This window comes from Equus caballus, chromosome 27 (genome assembly GCF_041296265.1).
Source record: "Equus caballus isolate H_3958 breed thoroughbred chromosome 27, TB-T2T, whole genome shotgun sequence".
In the NCBI taxonomy this organism is placed as follows: Eukaryota; Metazoa; Chordata; class Mammalia; order Perissodactyla; family Equidae; genus Equus; species Equus caballus.
In genome coordinates this window covers 33,497,175-33,516,079 of record NC_091710.1, presented here as the reverse complement: position 1 = coordinate 33,516,079, position 18,905 = coordinate 33,497,175, and the positions used below count along the sequence as shown (strand labels likewise).

General features: G+C 44.6%; 1 protein-coding gene across 6 annotated transcripts in view; it reads right to left on the bottom strand.

The window, feature by feature from the left end:
- LOC102148960 (low-density lipoprotein receptor-related protein 2-like) overlaps window positions 1-17,179 on the bottom strand; it is a 43,785-nt gene extending 26,606 nt beyond the window's left edge. For 2 of the 6 annotated variants that reach the window (XM_070253508.1, XM_023630952.2), the window contains exons 1-12: window positions 16,603-17,179; window positions 13,803-13,916; window positions 11,982-12,101; window positions 11,353-11,592; window positions 10,409-10,522; window positions 9,224-9,343; window positions 5,983-6,108; window positions 4,900-5,103; window positions 3,748-3,916; window positions 3,267-3,435; window positions 2,194-2,419; window positions 1,284-1,409 (exon numbers count right to left, since the gene is read on the bottom strand). In XM_070253508.1, coding sequence (XP_070109609.1) covers window positions 1,284-1,409; window positions 2,194-2,419; window positions 3,267-3,435; window positions 3,748-3,916; window positions 4,900-5,103; window positions 5,983-6,108; window positions 9,224-9,343; window positions 10,409-10,522; window positions 11,353-11,592; window positions 11,982-12,101; window positions 13,803-13,916; window positions 16,603-17,044 — 2,170 coding nt within the window. In that variant the 5' untranslated portion in view covers window positions 17,045-17,179. Of the gene's footprint in view, window positions 1-1,283; window positions 1,410-2,193; window positions 2,420-3,266; window positions 3,436-3,747; window positions 3,917-4,899; window positions 5,104-5,982; window positions 6,109-9,223; window positions 9,344-10,408; window positions 10,523-11,352; window positions 11,593-11,981; window positions 12,102-13,802; window positions 13,962-16,602 lie in introns of all 6 variants that reach the window. The other 4 variants (XM_023630416.2, XM_070253510.1, XM_070253509.1 and 1 more) reach the window with 3 other exon arrangements.
- Between the last annotated feature and the right edge of the window lie 1,726 nt (window positions 17,180-18,905).

The window sequence follows — 18,905 nt, the reverse complement described above, 5'->3', positions numbered from 1 at the left end:
GAACATGAACACATTTACATCAGTTATGCTTAAAACCTCAATGTTCTAGAGAAAGAAGTCAAGTAATTTGGACAGAGATGTTCAATGGATTATGCAGCCTTAAATATTTCAAAGATGGAACAGCAACATAAAGAACTTATGTTAACAATATTGAAGAGCTGCTCTGCTTACAAATGAGTCAGAACTCACAATAGTCATAAGAATATAGAGGCTTTGCTTCTTATACCAACTTAGTCATTAATTTTTCATGTAAAACTGAGTGGTTTAAACTATTTACTCCTGTTTTAAAACTAATAAAACTCAAATATCCATTGATGGATGAATGGATACACAAAATGTAGTACATACACACAATGGAATATTATTCAGCCTTAAAAAGGAAGGAAATTCTGACACATCCTACAACATGGATGAACCTTGAAGACATTAAGTGAAATAAGCCAGTCATAAAAGGAAAAATACCATATGATTCCACTTATATGAGGTACCTAAAGTAGTCAAATGCATAGAGTCAGAAAGTAGAATGGAGGTTGCCCAGGGCTAGGGCGAGAGAGGAATGCGGAGTTAGTGTTGAATGATGTAGAATTTCAGTTGGGGAAGATGAAAAAGTTCTGGAGACGGATAGTGGTGATGCTTGCACAAAAACAAGACTGTACTTAATGCCACTGAACTGTACACTTTAAAATGGTTAAAACGGAAAATTTTATATTATGTGTATTTCAGCCCCGGTGGTCTAATAGTTAAGAATTGGTGTTCTCACCACCATGGCTTGGGTTCGTTTCCTGGTCAGGGAACCACACCACCTGTCTGTCGGTTGTCATACTCTGGTGGATGCGTGTTGTTGTGATACTGAAAGCTATGCCGCTGGTATTTCAAACACCAGCAGGGTCATCCATGGTGGACAGGTTTTAGCAGAGCTTCCAGACTAACAGACTAGGAAGAAGAACCTGGCCGCCAACTTCTGAAAAAATTGGCCATGAAAACTCTCTGAACAGCAGCAAAGCATTGTCTGATACAGCGCTGGAAGAGGGGAGATGGCACAGAAAGACCAGGTAGGTTTTCACTCTGCTGTACACAGGGGTGCTAGGAGTCAGAATTGGCACTAACAACAAATATTTTAGCACAATTAAAAAACTAATCAAGGTATTTTGGTAACAACACTTGTTATCAAAGTAGGTTGTCATTTTAAAAATGACTGATCCAGAAATAGAAGCTACATTATTTCCAGGTCTACCGTGGAACGTGCCTCCTTGAGCCAAGCCCATTACACCCAGTGTACTTACCAGTACACGAGCCAGAAGGTAAAAGAAACATCCCCTCTGGACAAACACACTTATAGCCCTTGGGATGGATGGGGGAGAGGAGACACAGGTGGCTACAAGAACCTGGAACACATGCTGGGTATCTGCCTATTTCAAAACAGAAACAAGATATAATTTCAGATTTTTTTTATCTATACTAGTCCAAAACTTAATACTCAAGGGGAGTTAAGTCACTTTCGCCTTAAGAGAAACCCCAGTATACTTGTTACCTTCTAGGTTAGGCAGGCTGACCTCTGAACTCCTGTCTTTCAGACAGTGACATTTATCTATCTATACTGAGCTCGGGTCAATAAAGCTTCAACCAACAGCATCTTCTCCTATAAAGTTAAGGCAAAATGACTGTCTAACTTGCTTGTAGGAAGACTCCATTAGAAGGAAATAGTGGTCCAGTCTCTCTACTTTGGTTAGTTTCTCGGATCCATTTAAGAAGCATTATCTGAGTTAAATCTGACATACGATTTCAGATTAACAAAAGTTTTTAACTCCTAATCAATGAACATTTGACTTCCTTCTATAAGCAAGATGCTTGGCTTGGTTCAATTTTCTGTCATCGATTGACATGTCAGTGAGTAAGCTATTCCAGCCCTTCTGTGAACAGCTTACTACCTTGTTTTGTATATTTCAGACATTAAAAATCTGGTTGCTACATTGGACAAGCATAAGGTACATGCTTGGAATGAGTTTCCCAGTAGATTTTTTCGTTCAGTTCATCTTACTTAGAAGTCCTGTAGAAGTCTGGAACGATACCAAAACATTCCCCCTGCCTTAAAATAGCAAGTTCCAACAACAGACCGAGGTAGTGATTTAGGTATTTTCCATTTAGTATGCATTCTGATTCATTAAGCATTTCGAAAGCAAGCTGTCAACTTACTCTTAGGCTGCCTGGATTTGTGGAGGACTGAGAAAGCAGATATGGAGGTATTCAGCAGCACCTCTCTCTTCTTTGGGGCATGGGGTGAGGTATGAAACAGCTGTATTTTACTTGCCCAGAGGAAAGAGTTCTCAAATACAGCTAGTCCTATTGGCTCTTCATGTGGCAAGAAGATCTCAGGAAAGGTGTGCCTTCTGGTACCATCCACGTTTACCGTCTCTATGGACTGCAGGTTAGAGAGGCTCATGAGAGCATGGCAGCATTAGCAAGAGGTGCTGACAACGTTAGGGAACCCCAGTTTCTTGGACACTGATTAAGCATCTTTATGTGATATCAACTTGATGGAGACGAACTTACCTTAGGATTCATGGAGGTTCATGCCAAAGCCAGGGGAATGGACTGCTTCTTGTACAAACTGGGGTCACATTGTTCAAGTAGCTACTATAGCTTACTGTCCACAACCAGACATTGTACCAGATCCTTTCACTACATTCTCCAACTGCCTTCTGAGTTAGGCATTCTATCTCTTTTCAGAGAGGGCAGTGGGAGCTCAAAGAGGCACCATAAGTAGCCAAAACCACAGCTGGAGGTCATAGGCTTAAAAATATGACTCCCAAGCCTATGCTTTTAGCCACCATGTCATCCTAGTCTTTTAGTTTGATGCTTCCAAAAATGATATAACATGAACTGTAATATTAAAACCTAGAAATATGAGTACAAGACACGGAAGTACTTAAGTAACTGCATGCTTTCAAGGAAGTGGTCTGCCATCTTAAAAAGGTTTTGTATCCCAGATACAACACAGAACATGACCTATGCTACCAGGAAATCCCAGTGCCAAGTTTGAACACAGAATGTTTAAGAAAGTCACAGTAAGTCTCCCAACCTATGCTGATACAATCTGGCTCTACCTAAACACACTATGCAATTATAGCTTGCTATTCTCAATTTTCATGGCGAGAAGATACTTCACCAAGTTGGTGTAAGACTCAAAAGAAATTTGCACTTACCCATCGTCATCCCAAGCCCCTACCAAAAGGGTTTGCCTTTTCCTCCTGACCTATCTATGGTACCTCTTTATATTTACTGATCCAGTAGAGCCTGCCCATCACATGGTCAAGTGTCAGTCCTACAGGTTCCTCCATGTTTACAACCGCAAGCACCTTCCTATCAGAGCCGTCCATCCCTGCAGTTTCAATAGTCCTCATGCCTTTCTCACCTCGATTTACCCAGTACAAGGACCTGAGAAAAGCACAAGCACAGGTGTTAGAGAATAACTCAGTTGCATGTACATTATGCTAAACAGCCAGGCTCGCTTAGCTCTCTCGTATGGGCCTTATATCATTGCACTGCAGAGAATGCTGGATATTCCTGCTCTTAGACTCAGTAGACTTTGAAAAGTTTGACTCTATAATATACAATTTAGACTTCCAAATTCAGAATTTTTTACAGCAAATGGGACCTAGGTTGAAAAGGTTGAAGTGTTCTCTTGTCATCTTAAATATCTAAGATAACCAATGATTTCAGATATATTCCAAAAGAAACGCTACTTACCTCTTTTCAGGAAACACTATCAGCTGCTCTGGCACCAGGTCCTTTTCCAAAATTTTGACGTAGCCTCTGCCATCACTTAAACCAGCATAGATGACTCTTGTGAGGCTGCTAGCCCAATACAACTGCCCCGTGACCCAGTCCAAAGAGATGCTGTTCACTGTTTTAAGTTCTGGAGATACAGGAGAGAGTGTTACGTTCCTGTATTCTTCTACACCTGTCTTACCTTGAGAAAAGAGACTCGCACAAAACTTTTCTACATGTTCTGATTTCAAGCAATACAATGAGGCAAACAGAGCACAGCTAGTGGGGGCCAGAGTTGTGTTAAGGTGTTTTCAGGATAGAGTGGGCGGTAAGGAAAAACAAAGACCTTAGCAGAAGCTAACCAAGGAATCCAAGAGAATGTGACCTCACTTGGGGCAATATTTATTACAGAAGTCTCAGGCGAATTGTTATGAACTCGCCCTCATTTTTTTTTTTTTTTTTAGGAAGATTAGCCCTGAGCTAACTACTGCCAGTCCTCCTGTTTTTTACTGAGGAAGCCTGGCCCTGAGCTAACATCGTGGCTATCTTCCTCTACTTTATATGTGGGACGCCTACCACAGCGTGCCAAGCAGTGCCATGTCCGCACCTGGGATCCGAACTGGCAAACCCCGGGCCGCCGAGAAGCGGAACGTGCGAACTTAACCGCGACACCACCAGGCCGGCCCCATGAACAGTCCCTCTTAACTGCTACCAGAGGATTTCTTTGTGCCCAGGACTATGCTAAGCACTTCCTCACAGGCACTGTCAGTTGAATCCTCACACTTGCCCAAAGAGACAAGGGCTATTACCCTCATCTTAGAGAGGGAAATTCAAAGGAGTTAACATCTTGCCCAAGGTCCGATACCTAGTGATGGGGCTGAGACTAACCTTGGCCTGAGCCCATGTCCCAAACCTTCTATACTGCTCAATAGTGATTTAATTCTCAGGTTATGCTCTATCAAGCTCCTGTAAGGCCAAACTACATAGTCTTAATCTCAATCGGGATTTTATTTACTCTCACGATTCATGACAAGTAAGTCACAGAGGAAGACGTCTGGATGAAACATGTGCTTCTTACATTATGTTTAAGCAGCTTTAAGAAACTAGGGCTCTTAACCTCAAGAAACATACCTGGATAGAGGGAAACAGAGTTTGGCTTCCCAAGGACAAAAACATTTAAGACTTCATCCACCCAGAAGTACATGTTTCTCTCAAGATCATATGCAACAGAAGTTGGCCTTGATTTTATAGGTATCAGAGTCTCATAACTGCCTGTTCTTCGATTCAGGACACCAAGCTCTTGGTCTGTTGCGATAAGAATTTTAACAGCATCACCTGTAATAGAAGTAGAAGCAGTGACACATCACTTTGAAACTTTCTTCCACATCATTCTTTTTAAATACGTTGTCCTATCTCCCATGCCCAAATTCACTTATTTCTGAAGTCCAGACGCAGGTGTATCCAGAGGAGATCTAGTTGACCGCCTCGAGCGTCTCTTCCTCCTCTGAACTCCAGCACATTAAAAGTAATCTTTGGAACCTTACTGCCTTATTTGACTTCAGATTCAGCACTTCTCCCCACCTAGACAGAAATCCTCTCCATGCCTTGAACGTAGTAGCCAAATATATTTAAATGTTCCAGCAGTAAAAGCGCAGGCCACACTGAGGCATCAGTTGGGTCTCTGGAGTACCTAGTTGTGTAGCCTATGGAATAACTAAGTCTTTTTTTTTTTAAGATTGGCCCTAAGCTAACAACTGTTGTCAATCGTTTCTCCTCCTCCTCTTCCCCCTCCCTCTCCCCCCCTCCTCCTCTTTCTTCTTCTTCTTCTCCCCAAAGCCCCCCAGTACATAGTTGTATATTCCAGTAGTAGGTCCTTCTAGTTCTGCTGTGTGGGACGCCACCTCAGCATGGCTCCATGAGCAGTGCTGGGTCCACGCCCGGGATTCAAACTGATGAAACCCCAGGATGTCGAAGTGGAACATGCGAACTTAACCATCCAGCCATGGGGCCAGCCCCTAAGTCATTTTAAAGACACTTAATAGCAACTGACATTCAAATAGACCACGGAATGTTATTAACAGCACCTTCTTTATGGAAAGAACAAAGTCATCTCTGATACTAGAACTTCAAATGAATCATCTATATCACTTTTCTCTATAATTACTGCTGAGAATAGAGCAGGAGGTAGGCTTTGCTTCAGGCACTGAAACCCACCTGTAACTCGACAGTCGGTGCCATTGTAGAGCTGGTGACCTTGAGTACACTCACAGGAGTAAGAGCCTGGTGTATTATGACACAGCTGGCCACAAGGACTGTAGGCCGTAGAGCACTCATCCACATCTGAAGACAGAGAGCGAAAAGTTAGGGCAATCTCTTGAGTATTTTTGTTCTTTGGGGCCACTTTTCAGATGCTCACTGGACGTGTATTATGTGGAAGTCAGGGTGCAGGTGCTGCAATCGACACCCCTGCCTCCCTACAATTCCCACGCACATGAAGATAATTCAGCAGAAACGTCCATAGAGGGACCCTAGATGTCTGGCTGGTACAGAATACTAATCTATGTTACCTAGCAACGTTCTTGGGGACGTGTCACTTGTCAAGCCAGCCAGAGCCTACTTCAGAATGACAAATGTTAGGGCCTAGAGTTCCCTACTGTGCCATGTGACATCTCACCCAGCTGATGGAAAAGGCTTAAGCCTCACAGGTATAACAGGCAGAGTTTAGATAAGGTACTATCCTCTCTTAGTACTTAAAGCTGGATGGCAGGGACCCTGTACGGTATGAGTCATAGAACTGGGAGAGTTGGTTTTTTTTTTTTTTTAGCAGGAAGGAATGTGGTTCCTTATAGTCAACGATGCCAGGAAAATATTATTCCTCCAAAACCACGGAGTCCTAAAGTAGTATAACGCCTTCAAAGCCCAGGGGAAGAATAATCAATACATGGCTACAAGTCAAGCTGAGCGGCCCATCAAGGCCTACAATGGGCCATTACTTCAACAGGCTGCTGCCGAAGCCCAGGCACGTGTACAAGACCCAGACCCCCTCCAAGGTCATGACCAGACTTCCAATGAGGAAGTCATTACAATTATTGATGAATTCTTAATATAAAAGTCATTGGTAAAGGTAACTCTGATGCTATCTAATAGCCAGGGCCTTTCCTCTTGAACCTTTCCCACCTAAGCAGGTAGGACTGCAGGCAGAACCCACGGAGAGGGAGGAAACTATAGGATAGGGGTCACTGACCAGGCTCAGGGTGCAGCACTGATCCACCCTTAGGCCAAAGTGTCAAGACAATAAGTCTTTTACCCTCCTAATCACATTTTAACCTAAAATACAGTCCCATATTTTTATGGACAAGTGCTACAAATTAACAGCCATAACCTGTTCAGATTGTTACTAAATAATGAAGATACATGAAATTTATTTTAGCCATTCTGGTGTCATAATCCCATTTTACAAAGGGGAGAAGTGAGCCTTGAAGGATTGACTCAGAGAAGGTCAGCTAGCAGGAACAAGCAAGGATAAACACACAATAGGTCTGACTTCAGAATCTGTCCTGTCACCCACACTGTGAAGTGATAGCTGTACTCATTCCCTGACAGAAACCCATCAACTCCATAAGAGAAAGATGCTAAATTTAACATTTTCTCATTAGTCAACAGTTGACCTGCAATTCCCACAAAAGAGGAGGATAACATGCATGGACAAGGATGTGGAGAAATTGGATTCCTTGCGCACTGCTGGTGGGAATGTCAAATGATACAGCGGCTGTGGAAAACAATTCGATGGTTCTTCAAAAAGTTAAACATATAATTTACCACATGATCCAGCAGTTCCACTTCTAATGAACACCCAAGAGAACTGAAAAAAGGGACTCAAACATATACTTGTTCACCAACGTTAATAGTGATGGGGTTCAGGGCAGGCCACCCCAAGATGCGCCACTCTCGTGTGTGTGTTATTTCGAGATGAGGACAATAAAAGCTCAGAAGACTCAGGAAGAACGTTCGAGCTTTCCCCACTAAAACTGCCTAACTGAATTTAACATAGAAGGCCTGTTCCAAGAAGGTGCTCATACCATATGACAGCTATAGTGTAATACGAAATAAGTGTGATAGAAAGACACCAACAAACCCATTTTTTGGCCCAGCAAAACCTGTTTAACAAACATTTGCATTTCCGTCTCCATGTAAATTGTCTTCTTCCCCTCTGAAATCCCAAATCACTACCCCCAACATCCTCCTTGTCTGGAGCTGAAGATATTTAAACAGGCAGCCTTGGCCAGACGGCTGAGTTACTCAGTTTTTCCTGAGTTTCTCCCATGTATACCCGTTATTAAACTTTGTTTGATTTTTTTCCCGCTAACCTGCCGTTTCAATTATTTGACCAGCCATAAGAACCTTAAGGGAAAGTGAAGGGGGGGAGGCGGAATTCTCCCACTTCCCCAACAATAGCAACATTATCCACAGTAGCCAAAAGGTGGAAACAACCCAAATGACCATCAACAGATGAATGGATAAAATGTGGTATATATATTAAATGGAATATTATTTGGTCTTAAAAGAAAGGAAATTCTGATACATCCTACAATATGGATGAGGCTTAAAGACAGACTAAGTGAAATAAGCCAGAAACAAAAGCACAAATACTTTATGATTCCACTTACATGTGGTACTAGAATAGGTAAATTCATAGAGAGAGAAAGTCAACAGAAGTTACCAGGGGATGGGGAAGAGGGGGTCTGGGGCATTATTGCTTAGTGGGTACAGAGTTTCTGTTGGGATGATGCAAAATTTCTGGAAACAGATAATGGCGATGGTTGCACAACTCTGTGAATGTAGTTGATGTCACTGAACTGATGGCATGATCAAATAAATGATTAAAACGGTAAATTTTATGTTATGTATATTTCACTATAATAAAAACCTTTTTTTTTTTTGGTGAGGAGGATTTAGCCCCGAGCTAACATCTGTGCCAGTCTTCCTCTGTTTTGTATGTAGGATGCCTCCACAGCTTGGCTTGATGAGCAGTGTGTAGATCTGTGCCCAGGATCCGAACCAGCGAACCCCAGGCCACCGAAACAGAGTGCATGAACTTAACCACTACACCACTGGGCTGACCTCAATAAAAACTTTTTTTAAAAGATGAGCCAAGGGCTGGCTCTGTGGCCAAGTGGTTAAGTTCACACGCTCAGCTTCAGTGGCCCAGGGTTTCGCCTGTTTGGATCTTGGGTGCGGACATGGCACTGCTCATCAGGCCATGCTGAGGTGTCATCCCACATGCCACAACTAGTAGGACCCACAACTAAAAATACACAACTATGTACTGGGGTAGAAAAAAGCAGAAAAAAAGAAAAGAGAAAAAAGCAGGAAAAAAAAGGAGAATGGCAACAGTTGTTAGCTCAGGTGCCAACCTTAAAAAAAAAAAAAAAAGATGAACCAAATGAATTCTGACCTCCACAGCTCTGACCGTCCAGCTGTAACTGCCATCCAGTTCCACATGAACACTGGACACCCCACTGTGTGTCACTGCACTGCCCCTCACAGCCCCCGTTGGCCAGAGAGCAGTTTTTACCTGGTAGAGACAAGACAATGGTCAGCACCCTTGAACGCAGTAAAGATCAAACGTTTTACAAACCATGTTGTGACACAAGCCTCTACACTTCTATGAGGAATAGATGACTGGTTAAGAATAACCTTTAACCCAGAACTCTTACCTAGGAAGGTGGAGGTTTCAAGGGAGGACTAGGGAAGAGGGAAAGCCAGGAGTCATGGAGCAGGGGAAAGGCATTTCTTTGCAGGCCCACAGTCTAGACAATCCCAAGTGCTAGTATATTGTTCACGGGGGGAGAGGCCAGCACCCTCTTCTCTATTTTCTCTAGAGAATTTATGGGTGGCTGGGACCTTTATGTCAGGAAGTGATGTAATAATTTTCTAATCCCAATAAATTCTCTATACAGGACCAGAAAGCTGTACTTTGTCCCATTGTTTAGGTTCTTAGAATCTCTTATGTGTTCCTTTAGTAAAAACCTTCTTTCAAAGCCTTTAACAGTACTAAAGAGGTTTCATCATCCATGTCTAAGACCAGATTTTGGGGGGAAAATAAGACAACAAAATGACCTGGGGACAGATGCTCGCTCTCCTTCTACCCCTACTTATGGTTTAAGCCAGAAACACAAGGGTTTAAGAGCCAGAGCTGCTTGCTCAGTGCCCACCACCCCCACCTCCCTCCGCACTAGGAAATTATCTTCCTCAGTCCTTTCTCTGTTAAATCCTTAAAGAATTCACTATTTTGTCTTCAAGAAATGATGTGCTTCTCAGTGGCAGAGTTTGTATTCTTTATTCCAGAATTTTAGGAGCACTATATAGTTTGAGGTGTTTAATCTATTTCCCTGAAGCTTCAGGGATAATAACTCTCTAAGTTTTACAGCTCAGGTAACATTTGCTCACACTCAGGAGACTAACGCCAAGGGCTAGAACTTGTAAAGTGTGAGGGATCCATCACTGAAGGATAACTGCTTATGTAGGAGTTTGGGTCCAAGCATTCTCTCAGAGAGCAGACCCCCATGATAACCAAGGCATTGAGTTACTTATCTTATTCTCCCAACTCGTATGTTAAGCCCAGTAGCTGGATTCTTACCACATGTAGTGGGTTCATCAGTACCATCCATGCAGTCTGCTTCCCCATCACACATCAGGGATTCTAGGATGCATTTGCCTTCATCACATCTAACCATGCCTTCTGGACAGGAAGCTGCGTAGGAAGTTAGGACTCTTTTTCACTAATACTTATGGTGGGGGGTAGAAATAGACCAGTCTTACAGTGAGCAAGGCGGCAATATTTCTATAACCCAAGGCAAGTCTAGGTAGGAAAGAAAGTTTTATCTTTTTAAGTAGAGTTTCAGGGAATTAGGACATAAGACTTGATAACAAAGACATTAAGACCTCTGGGCACTGAATTGAAATAGTATTAAAATTTAAGTGAACTAGTATTAATATTTCTAATTGATATGGCGTTACAGTTAGTCAACACTAGCCCTAAAAGAAGTAGTCTCCCAAGAAACCATCTTATACTTTATTAGAAAAATGTTAGAATTTGAATATATTCAACATTGCAGATTTAACTATAGAAAAGAAAGATTGAATGGGATTGTGCTTGACCAAGAAGTTGGAGGCTCCACTGCATTGTGTATATGGGCCAAAGAAATGCGGTTCTCACCAAGTTCTTTTGGGGTTCTCCTCCTTTCAGGAGGAATCTTCCCCTTCTGTATGCACTACACAAGGAGGTGAGGCATCTGTTAGGAGGCCTCATTAAGATGCTGACGCTCAGGTGTTCTGTGCGTTGGCCATAACTGAATAGTGGAAGCATTCCAGGCAATGCTTACAGTGCCCACTGCAGAGTTACTATTTAAGACTGCCCCATGTTTCCATGGATAACTAACTCTTGGCCACTGCTAGGAAAGATGCTGTTTTAGATATAGGATGGCAGTCTCAGTCATAGGCATTAAAATGCAACTTGCAGAAAGCAGCCCATATAGTACAAACTTCCCTTTAAACAAAAGTCGGGCATCAGGGGAGACTCACCACAGACTTCCTCATCTGAGGAGTCCCCACAGTTGTCGATGCCATCACACTTCCAGCTATCCATGACACACACCTTGTTCTTGCACTGCCACTGGCCAGCCAGGCAATGGTTCCGAGGGCAGCGCGCTTTGTCAAACCCATCCTCACAGTCCTTATGGACATCACAGAGTTCCCAGGCATCACGACACTGAGAATTTCCTGGACATTGGATTTTTTGGTCTAGACACCCTGTCAATCTCTCTAAAAAGAAGGAGTTGGCTCAGTGAGACAGACTGCTATATTATGAACTTTTTATAGGACTTATAGTTTGCTCATGGATTTAGCCTATGGAAAACCAAGAACTGAAAGAGATGGTAGCCATTGGAGAAGTGGCTACAACTTTGTATACTGAAGTTTCACCCTAAAGAAGTTTAAAAAAAGTCAATAAAGCTGATAATCTACTTTATATAACTTTGAAAAATGGAGAAGTGGGTAAAAAAAGTCACCTGTAAAGCCACAGACAATTTAACATCTGGGTTTAGCACGTATGGCATAGGCTATTGAGTGACTTGGTTACCTAATATGGTTGACGTTAATCAATGTTACTAAGAAACAGAACACGACTAAAGATAAGAATAAGTTACACATACCACAGTCAACCTCATCGGAGCCATCTAAGCAGTCACCAACACCATCACAAAGCCAGCTAACAGAAATGCATTTCCCGTCATCACACTGCCAGGCCTGTGGATGTCCGTGACATATTTCCTCTTGGGGCCAGCGGCAGTGTTCGAGAAGAGGCAGAAAGGAAGAGATGTCAGGACACTAGCAGCTTGTAAATCTGGATTTCATATTAAGTATTTTCATTAGCCAAAGAATAATTCCCAATTTGCTAGTGGAGTCAACCCTAAACTTGACTGTCGTTTTCATGTCACCCCTGACATCACATAGTACCCCTACCTGACCAAGGGACAATGACCTAGCAGATCAATGAAGCTTATCCTCCCCATCGTTCTTCTAGAACATCGCTGTCCAATAAAACTTTGTGACAATGGAAGCTTTTTATATCTGTGTGGTCCAAAATGGCAGCCACTAGTCCTCTGTGGCTACTGAACCCTTGAAATGAGGCTAGTACGACAGAACTGAATTTCTACTTTTATTTAATGTATTTAAATAAATTTAAATCCCCACAAGTGGCTAGTGGCCCCTGCATTGGACACTCTAGTGTCGTTGGTTCACTTCTTTGAACTCCATCGGCGTTTGCGGCTGCATGAAGATCTAGAACAACCTGGGAACTGCTGGTTTGGGGTTTAATGAGACCTCCAATTATTTCCACCTATGTATACCTATGGCAGAAGCAAGCAAACTTGAGGGGCTGGGCTGAAGTGTATGGAGGTCAGAATACAGGGCATTTCTGCAAGTATGAAATTTTATTCCACCTGCAATGTTACACGTTTTAATATCAAAGGTTTCATGTTAAATGAGTTACAGTAGGTGACCATCCCAGGAACGTGCACGTAGAGAGAAGGAACATAGCCCTCGCCAAACTCTTTGGGGGTGGGGGTGGGGTTCCCTCCTTTAATGAGGGATTTCCCCCTTTCATATGCGCTACACTACGACGTGAGGTATCTGTTAAGACGGCTCCTCATATACCGGTGCTCAGGCGTCCATTCTGGGGCTCTGAGCACTCCTAGCACAGAGGTATTTGAGTTTTATTTTTATATGTTTTTAGGAATATTGGACCTAAGCTAACATCTGACACCAATCCTCCTCTTCTTGCCGAGGAAGATTGGCCCTGAGCTAACATCCATGCCCATCTTCCTTCTCTTTATATATGGGATGCCTGCCACAGCATGGCTTGCTAAGCGGTGCATAGGTTCACACCCAGGATCCGAACCGGCAAACCCCAGGCCACCAAAGCGGAACGTGCGAACTTAACTGCTGCGCCACCGGGCTGGCCCCAGTATTTGAGTTTCATTTTAGCAAGTCATTTAGAATGGCTAACTTGGCTTCTATTGGTTTTGTAGTTTTCTTTGTACTCAATTTACAAGGTGATTTTTCAGTCATACAAAAATCTTGAAGCATATAAAAGTTGAACTAGTTTATCGTATATAAAAGTAATTGTGTGTGTTGGAGTTGGCAAGGGTTTCCTATAAAGGGATCTCTGTATTATTCCAGTTTGACTACCTGCCACAGATGGCTAAGCCTGAATTTAAGGTGAGGAGCCAGACTTGGGCTGGATTTTCCATCCCAGCCAGCCCGCTACATTTGTTTTGACAATAGTGGTACCAACGCTTAAAGAAACATCCCTGGCCTTACTCAGTGGAAGCCTGCAACAAGCCAGAACAACCAATATTTCTGAATACCCCTGAAGAGGGTACAGACCATGCAAACTGATGCTGTCAACCAAGCACAGAGCCACAAGGGCCAGCTGTGGATGAGTACCTGGCACAGTGGTGACAAGAGCTTACCACACTGCTCATCGGTCCCATCTGGGCACTCCTGCTCTCCATTGCAGAGCCAGGCCACAGGAATGCAGCTTCCACCACACGCAGCTTGCCTCGTCAGGTTACACTTGACTTCATCTGCTTTGGAGGGCCAAGAAGCAAAGCCGTGAGAGCTCCTGGCTCCTTTGGGTACAAGAGAGCACCTTTTCACGATAAGCTGTAGTCAAACGTCATTTTGAAAGACCTTCTTTCAACTAATGTCCAGGAGAACACTAGGGGGATTCCATACCCTACAAACCCACACAAATTCGCCAGTGACAATCCTTGGGAACCATTTTTTCTGGTGTCGTGGAGCTGTTGCTGGAGTACTGTCATTGGCCTCCCTGTTTTCCTACCAGAATGGGGTAGATTGGCTTCCTCCAGCTCTGGTCTGGTCTTAAAGACTCAGAGCATGAAGAGTTGCAAGTTTAGAGGTCTAGGTTCAAAGTACTTGACTCCACTTTTAGGCATGTGTAGACACATCTTAAAATGAGAGGAGGATTTTCGGTCCTACCTACCATCTTTCTAAGAATGCCTCTAATAGCCTGGTTACAAATATTTGTAAGTTTTCGGTTATTTACATGAGATTGATTTTTACTATCAATTTTATTCAAGTCATGAACTTGTGTTTGTCAACCTTGAATGATTCATGGTCAAAAATAAGCCTGTTATGGAATGTGGTCCCCAGAGGGAAGCATCAAGAAGGCCTGATTGTACTTAATTTACCATATTGTCCTAACTTTCAAAGCGAAGAAGCCAATCCTTGGTTCCTAGAAAACATAAACCACATGGCCTGTACTGGTAGAAGTCTCTGCAAGATATAGTGAAGACCAGCAAGTTCTACTCCCAGGGACAATTTGTGCGTATGGAATGGAAAGTGGTATGCAAAGCTATGTCATGAAAGTTGACCATGGAAGGCCATTGCGTAGACTCACCTTCTTCGGTAAGGGATCATACCTTGTCTTGTATCCCTCTAAGACAGTGCTTTTACCACTCAATGTTTGATTTTAAAGCCTGGCTTATGAAAAGCATTTCTAATAAAATACTCAGGAAGTATTGTTTATTAATGGATAGCTAACAACTTTGTCATCTCCTCACATCCATCCAGGCAATCTCTCTTGACTTGACCAAAACCATGAAATCAAGAGGAGGTGATGTCAGCAACCACTAAGATGGCAGCGCAGGCTCAGTCGTCAGGCTATCCAGCCTGGAGTTTGGGTTAGAACACTTACCAACAACAACCTTGGGAGAGTTACTTCCTCTCTCTGACCTCAGTTTTCTCGTCTATAAAATGAGGCTAGTAAATAAGTGATCCCAAGAAGAAGATTCAAGGATTAAATGAGCACAAAGCCACTTGGCACAGCGCCCACCACACAAATGCTCACAAAGCATTAACTCTTTTGCTCCTTCTTCCAGCAGATCCTTCCAGAAGGATCCCAATTAGGGTTGCAATCAGCCCTCAAAGACTCACACTGCGGGGTGAGTCACACTTTGAACGACATTTGGCCCTGCTGAGTCTCAGTCTGGAGAGCAATGTGCGTACAGATTCTACATGTCACCTGCAGATGGGTCTCAAACATTACTGTTCAAATTTAGGTAGATGCTCACTGTGAATAATAAGAAATTTGTTTATGAATGTATTTATTTGCATATTAAATCTATGGTAGCTTTCTCATAGCTTATCAATAGACAAAGTACAGTGATCATGTGCTGCTCTAAAACAGACCTCATAAAGATGTCTTCATACCAGAAGGCATTGGAAATCACTGCTCAGTAAAAAACACAAGTAACTTTAAGTCTTGTTTCAGGAGTGGTGCAAACAGACCACACAGGACAAGGACTTCCTGTTACAAGAGATGCTCCACCAGGTTAGGCAAAAATCTGAGGGTTAGAATCCTTCCTGGAAGATAAACAACCCAGTTGTTAAGTGGCACCTCCCCCAAACTAGTTAACTGTACCTTGACCAAGAGAGTCTGCATAAGTTAAAATGATTTAAAACCTGCCTTCCTTCTGTGAGGGGCAATCAGAGCACCTGCAGGACAGATCCACAAGCCCGCAGGCCAGGCCGTTGGACACACTCTGGGCACCTACTACACCTGGCTACCTCACCAGCCAGGCCCGTTTGGGAACTGTGGGTGTCTCGGTTACCCTGGGACCCCGACTCACCTCTCCTCTGCCTTGGGGTCTGCCTAAACCTGAGTGCTATCAACAAGTGCCCCCGGAAGTTGCTTCCTAACGGCACCTCAGGCCCACGCCACTTCCCCAGATCCGTTTCTGGAGTGAGGTCCGTCTTCCCGAGGGACCGGGTTCCAAGAAGCTAAATTTGCTGCCTGGTAGACCTGGGCGACGGGCCTCTTTGAGACCAGGGCTAGAAAGTGCATCCCACTCGGCCTCCCCTCGACGTTGGAGGAAGGAAGAACCTGGAAGGGAGGGTGCACCCCGCACTCAGGTGTGGCGAGAGCTCCCTTTCCCACCTGCTTGAGAACAGGAGAGGAAAAGACACCGAATTCGTCCCCTGAGCCCACTACCCTGCCACCAACCCAGGCCAAAGGGCCGAGAAGCAGGAGGGTCACGCCACTCACCCGGCCGCCTCTCGGGGAGGCCCAGGTTCGCCCTCCTAGATAAAAGGTCCTGCAGAATGCGGAGACTGGGGAGACGCCGCGCCCGCCCAGCACGGGTGCCCCAAGCTCCCCTGTGCCTCCCCCGCCCTGCTGCGCCCCGGCAGCCAGCCACCCCTGGTCCCCGCAGCGTGGAGTGCAGCCCCTCTCCAGGGCGCCCTACTCACCCATTTCGGAGCCCCCCAGGCCGCCCAGCGCGGCCAGCACCCGCAGCAGGAGCAGAAGGAGCGCCTGGCGCCCCATGCCTGTGGAGGGGACAAGAGGGGACAAGGCGCGGGAGAGCCCGCCCTGGGTACCGGCGCCTCCGGGCTGGAGCCGCCCTCGCCCGAGGGAACCGCAGGCGGGGCGCAGGGGGCGCCCGGGGCGGGCTTTACTCCCGCCGTCGCCGCTCATTGGGGACGGCTGGTGGCGGGGGTGTAAGGGCCGGGAGGGGGGAGGGGGACGCGGAATCTCCCAGGGAAGAGCTGGCCGGGGAGGAGCGGGGCTGCGGCAGCGTCGCAACGCCTCGCATCCGTCCCTCCGCCGCTCTTTGGGGCGAGGAGTAGCCGAGGCTCCGTGTCCCCTCCTGCAGTGGGACAGCAGACACTCAGCCAATTCAGGGCCTGCCATTGCCACCCTTAGGGGCAAGGTAGGGGTGGTCAGCCACACTTAACTCAAGATTTCTCAAACTTTTATGTGCACACAAGTCATCTGGAAATCTTAACGCTCAGACGCTCATCCTGCGGGTCTGAGTCTATGTCCAACGAACTCACTGGTGATGCCTTCAATGCTGGTCCTCGGACCTCACTTTGGAAAGCAAGGGCTCAATAGCTCCGAGCTGAGGGCGTCACTGTGACTGCAGGTGTCTGGGGCTGTGCTCTGCGAGGACTCCCTGTCTGCCTCCTGTCATCCCAGCGCGCCTGGGCAGAATCAGGGCTTCCTGACCTCGGTCTGTGATCACAGCTCTGAGACTTCAGTCATCTTTGTTTGGTGATCAGCAAGCTGTAAATACAAACAGTAACAGCACAAAAGCCCTGAAAAACACTGCTCCCCTTTCAGACTGCATCACTGCCAGGAGCGGCATGTCTTAACAAACAGTTGAACTTGGACGCGTATGGAATTTGATGGGTCCAAACCAGAGTCAAACCGCATCCCTGTAGGGTCATAGACTCATAGGACTGGAAGAATTTGGAGGCCTTTTAATCCAAATGCTGCCTTTTGGGGCTGAAATGATGGATAAAAATGAGAGTTCTTGACACATTCCCACAGGCACCGGCCACCCTCCCCTCCTTACTTAGCTAAACTGTGACATTCCTTCTTTCCAGTACACCAGGAGAAGTAAGTGTCAGATTCTTGGAGAGAACACATGGAGTTAGAATTTGGAATGTAAAGCTGGCAAGGAACATTTATAGTGTTTGGGAATGAAAGGCAGCAATAAAACACGGGAAAAAAATAGAAACAGAAAAGTGAATTGCAAAATGCCTTCTTAGATTTTATTTGCAACACAATACTCCAACAGCTTTTCAAAAATCATACCTCCTCCTCATGTTCGCTGCCGGTCCCATCAAACTACACTTTGGAGACATTGGAATGCCATATGCTCTGAAGTTTTCCTTAAATTCATTGCATGCTTTGATTGCATAAGCCAATTAAAAGGGCCCTTCTGCTTTTAATAAAAGTCTCCTAAGATATATTGACTTCTGCAGAAATGTTGCTGCTTTGGCACCAGATTATTTCAGATGCTTAATGGTGTTCCGTGATTCTGAGCAATTCAGAGTTATCAGAATATGGACTAGTTTTCCTCATAGGAAGCCGTGGAAGTTGGTGGTAAGTATCTGAGATTGGAGAGTGGTAGACCCTGGGTTTAAATCTCAGCCGAATGAGATTATAAATCCATATAAATGGCAGCTTTATTATTGTCATAAACAGTGAGCATCAGCTCCTAATGACCCGTACCAGCTGAGGAAGCCACAGACATAGATGATGAGTGACAAGTAATTTAAATACCATTTATATTTGTCTTTAAATTATTATATTCTTGGACTCACTCTTTCTTAGTGATGTGTGTTGTCCTTCTCTCCTATGTGTCCCCCCACATTGACATTTCATCTTTTAAATCTACGTTGTCAGCTTGTGGTAAGCAGGATAACGCCCCCCCAAAAAAGTTCACCTAATCTGCATAGCCTGTGAATGTGTTCCCTTTCATGGCAAGAGGCACTTTATAGGACTGATTAAATTAAGGGTTTTAAAATGAGGAGATAGTCCAGGTTATTCAGGTGGAGCCAAGGTAATCATGAGGGTCTATATAAGGAAATGGATGGCAGGAGAGTCAGAGAAAGAAATCCCATGATGGAAGCAGAGGTTGCAGTGATGCGATTGCTGGCTGGGGGTCAGGCACCGAAGAAGGTGAGAAGCTTCTAGAAGCTGGAAAAGGCAAAGAAATGAATTCCCCCTACTGCCTCCAGAAGGGACACAGCCCTGCAAACACCTT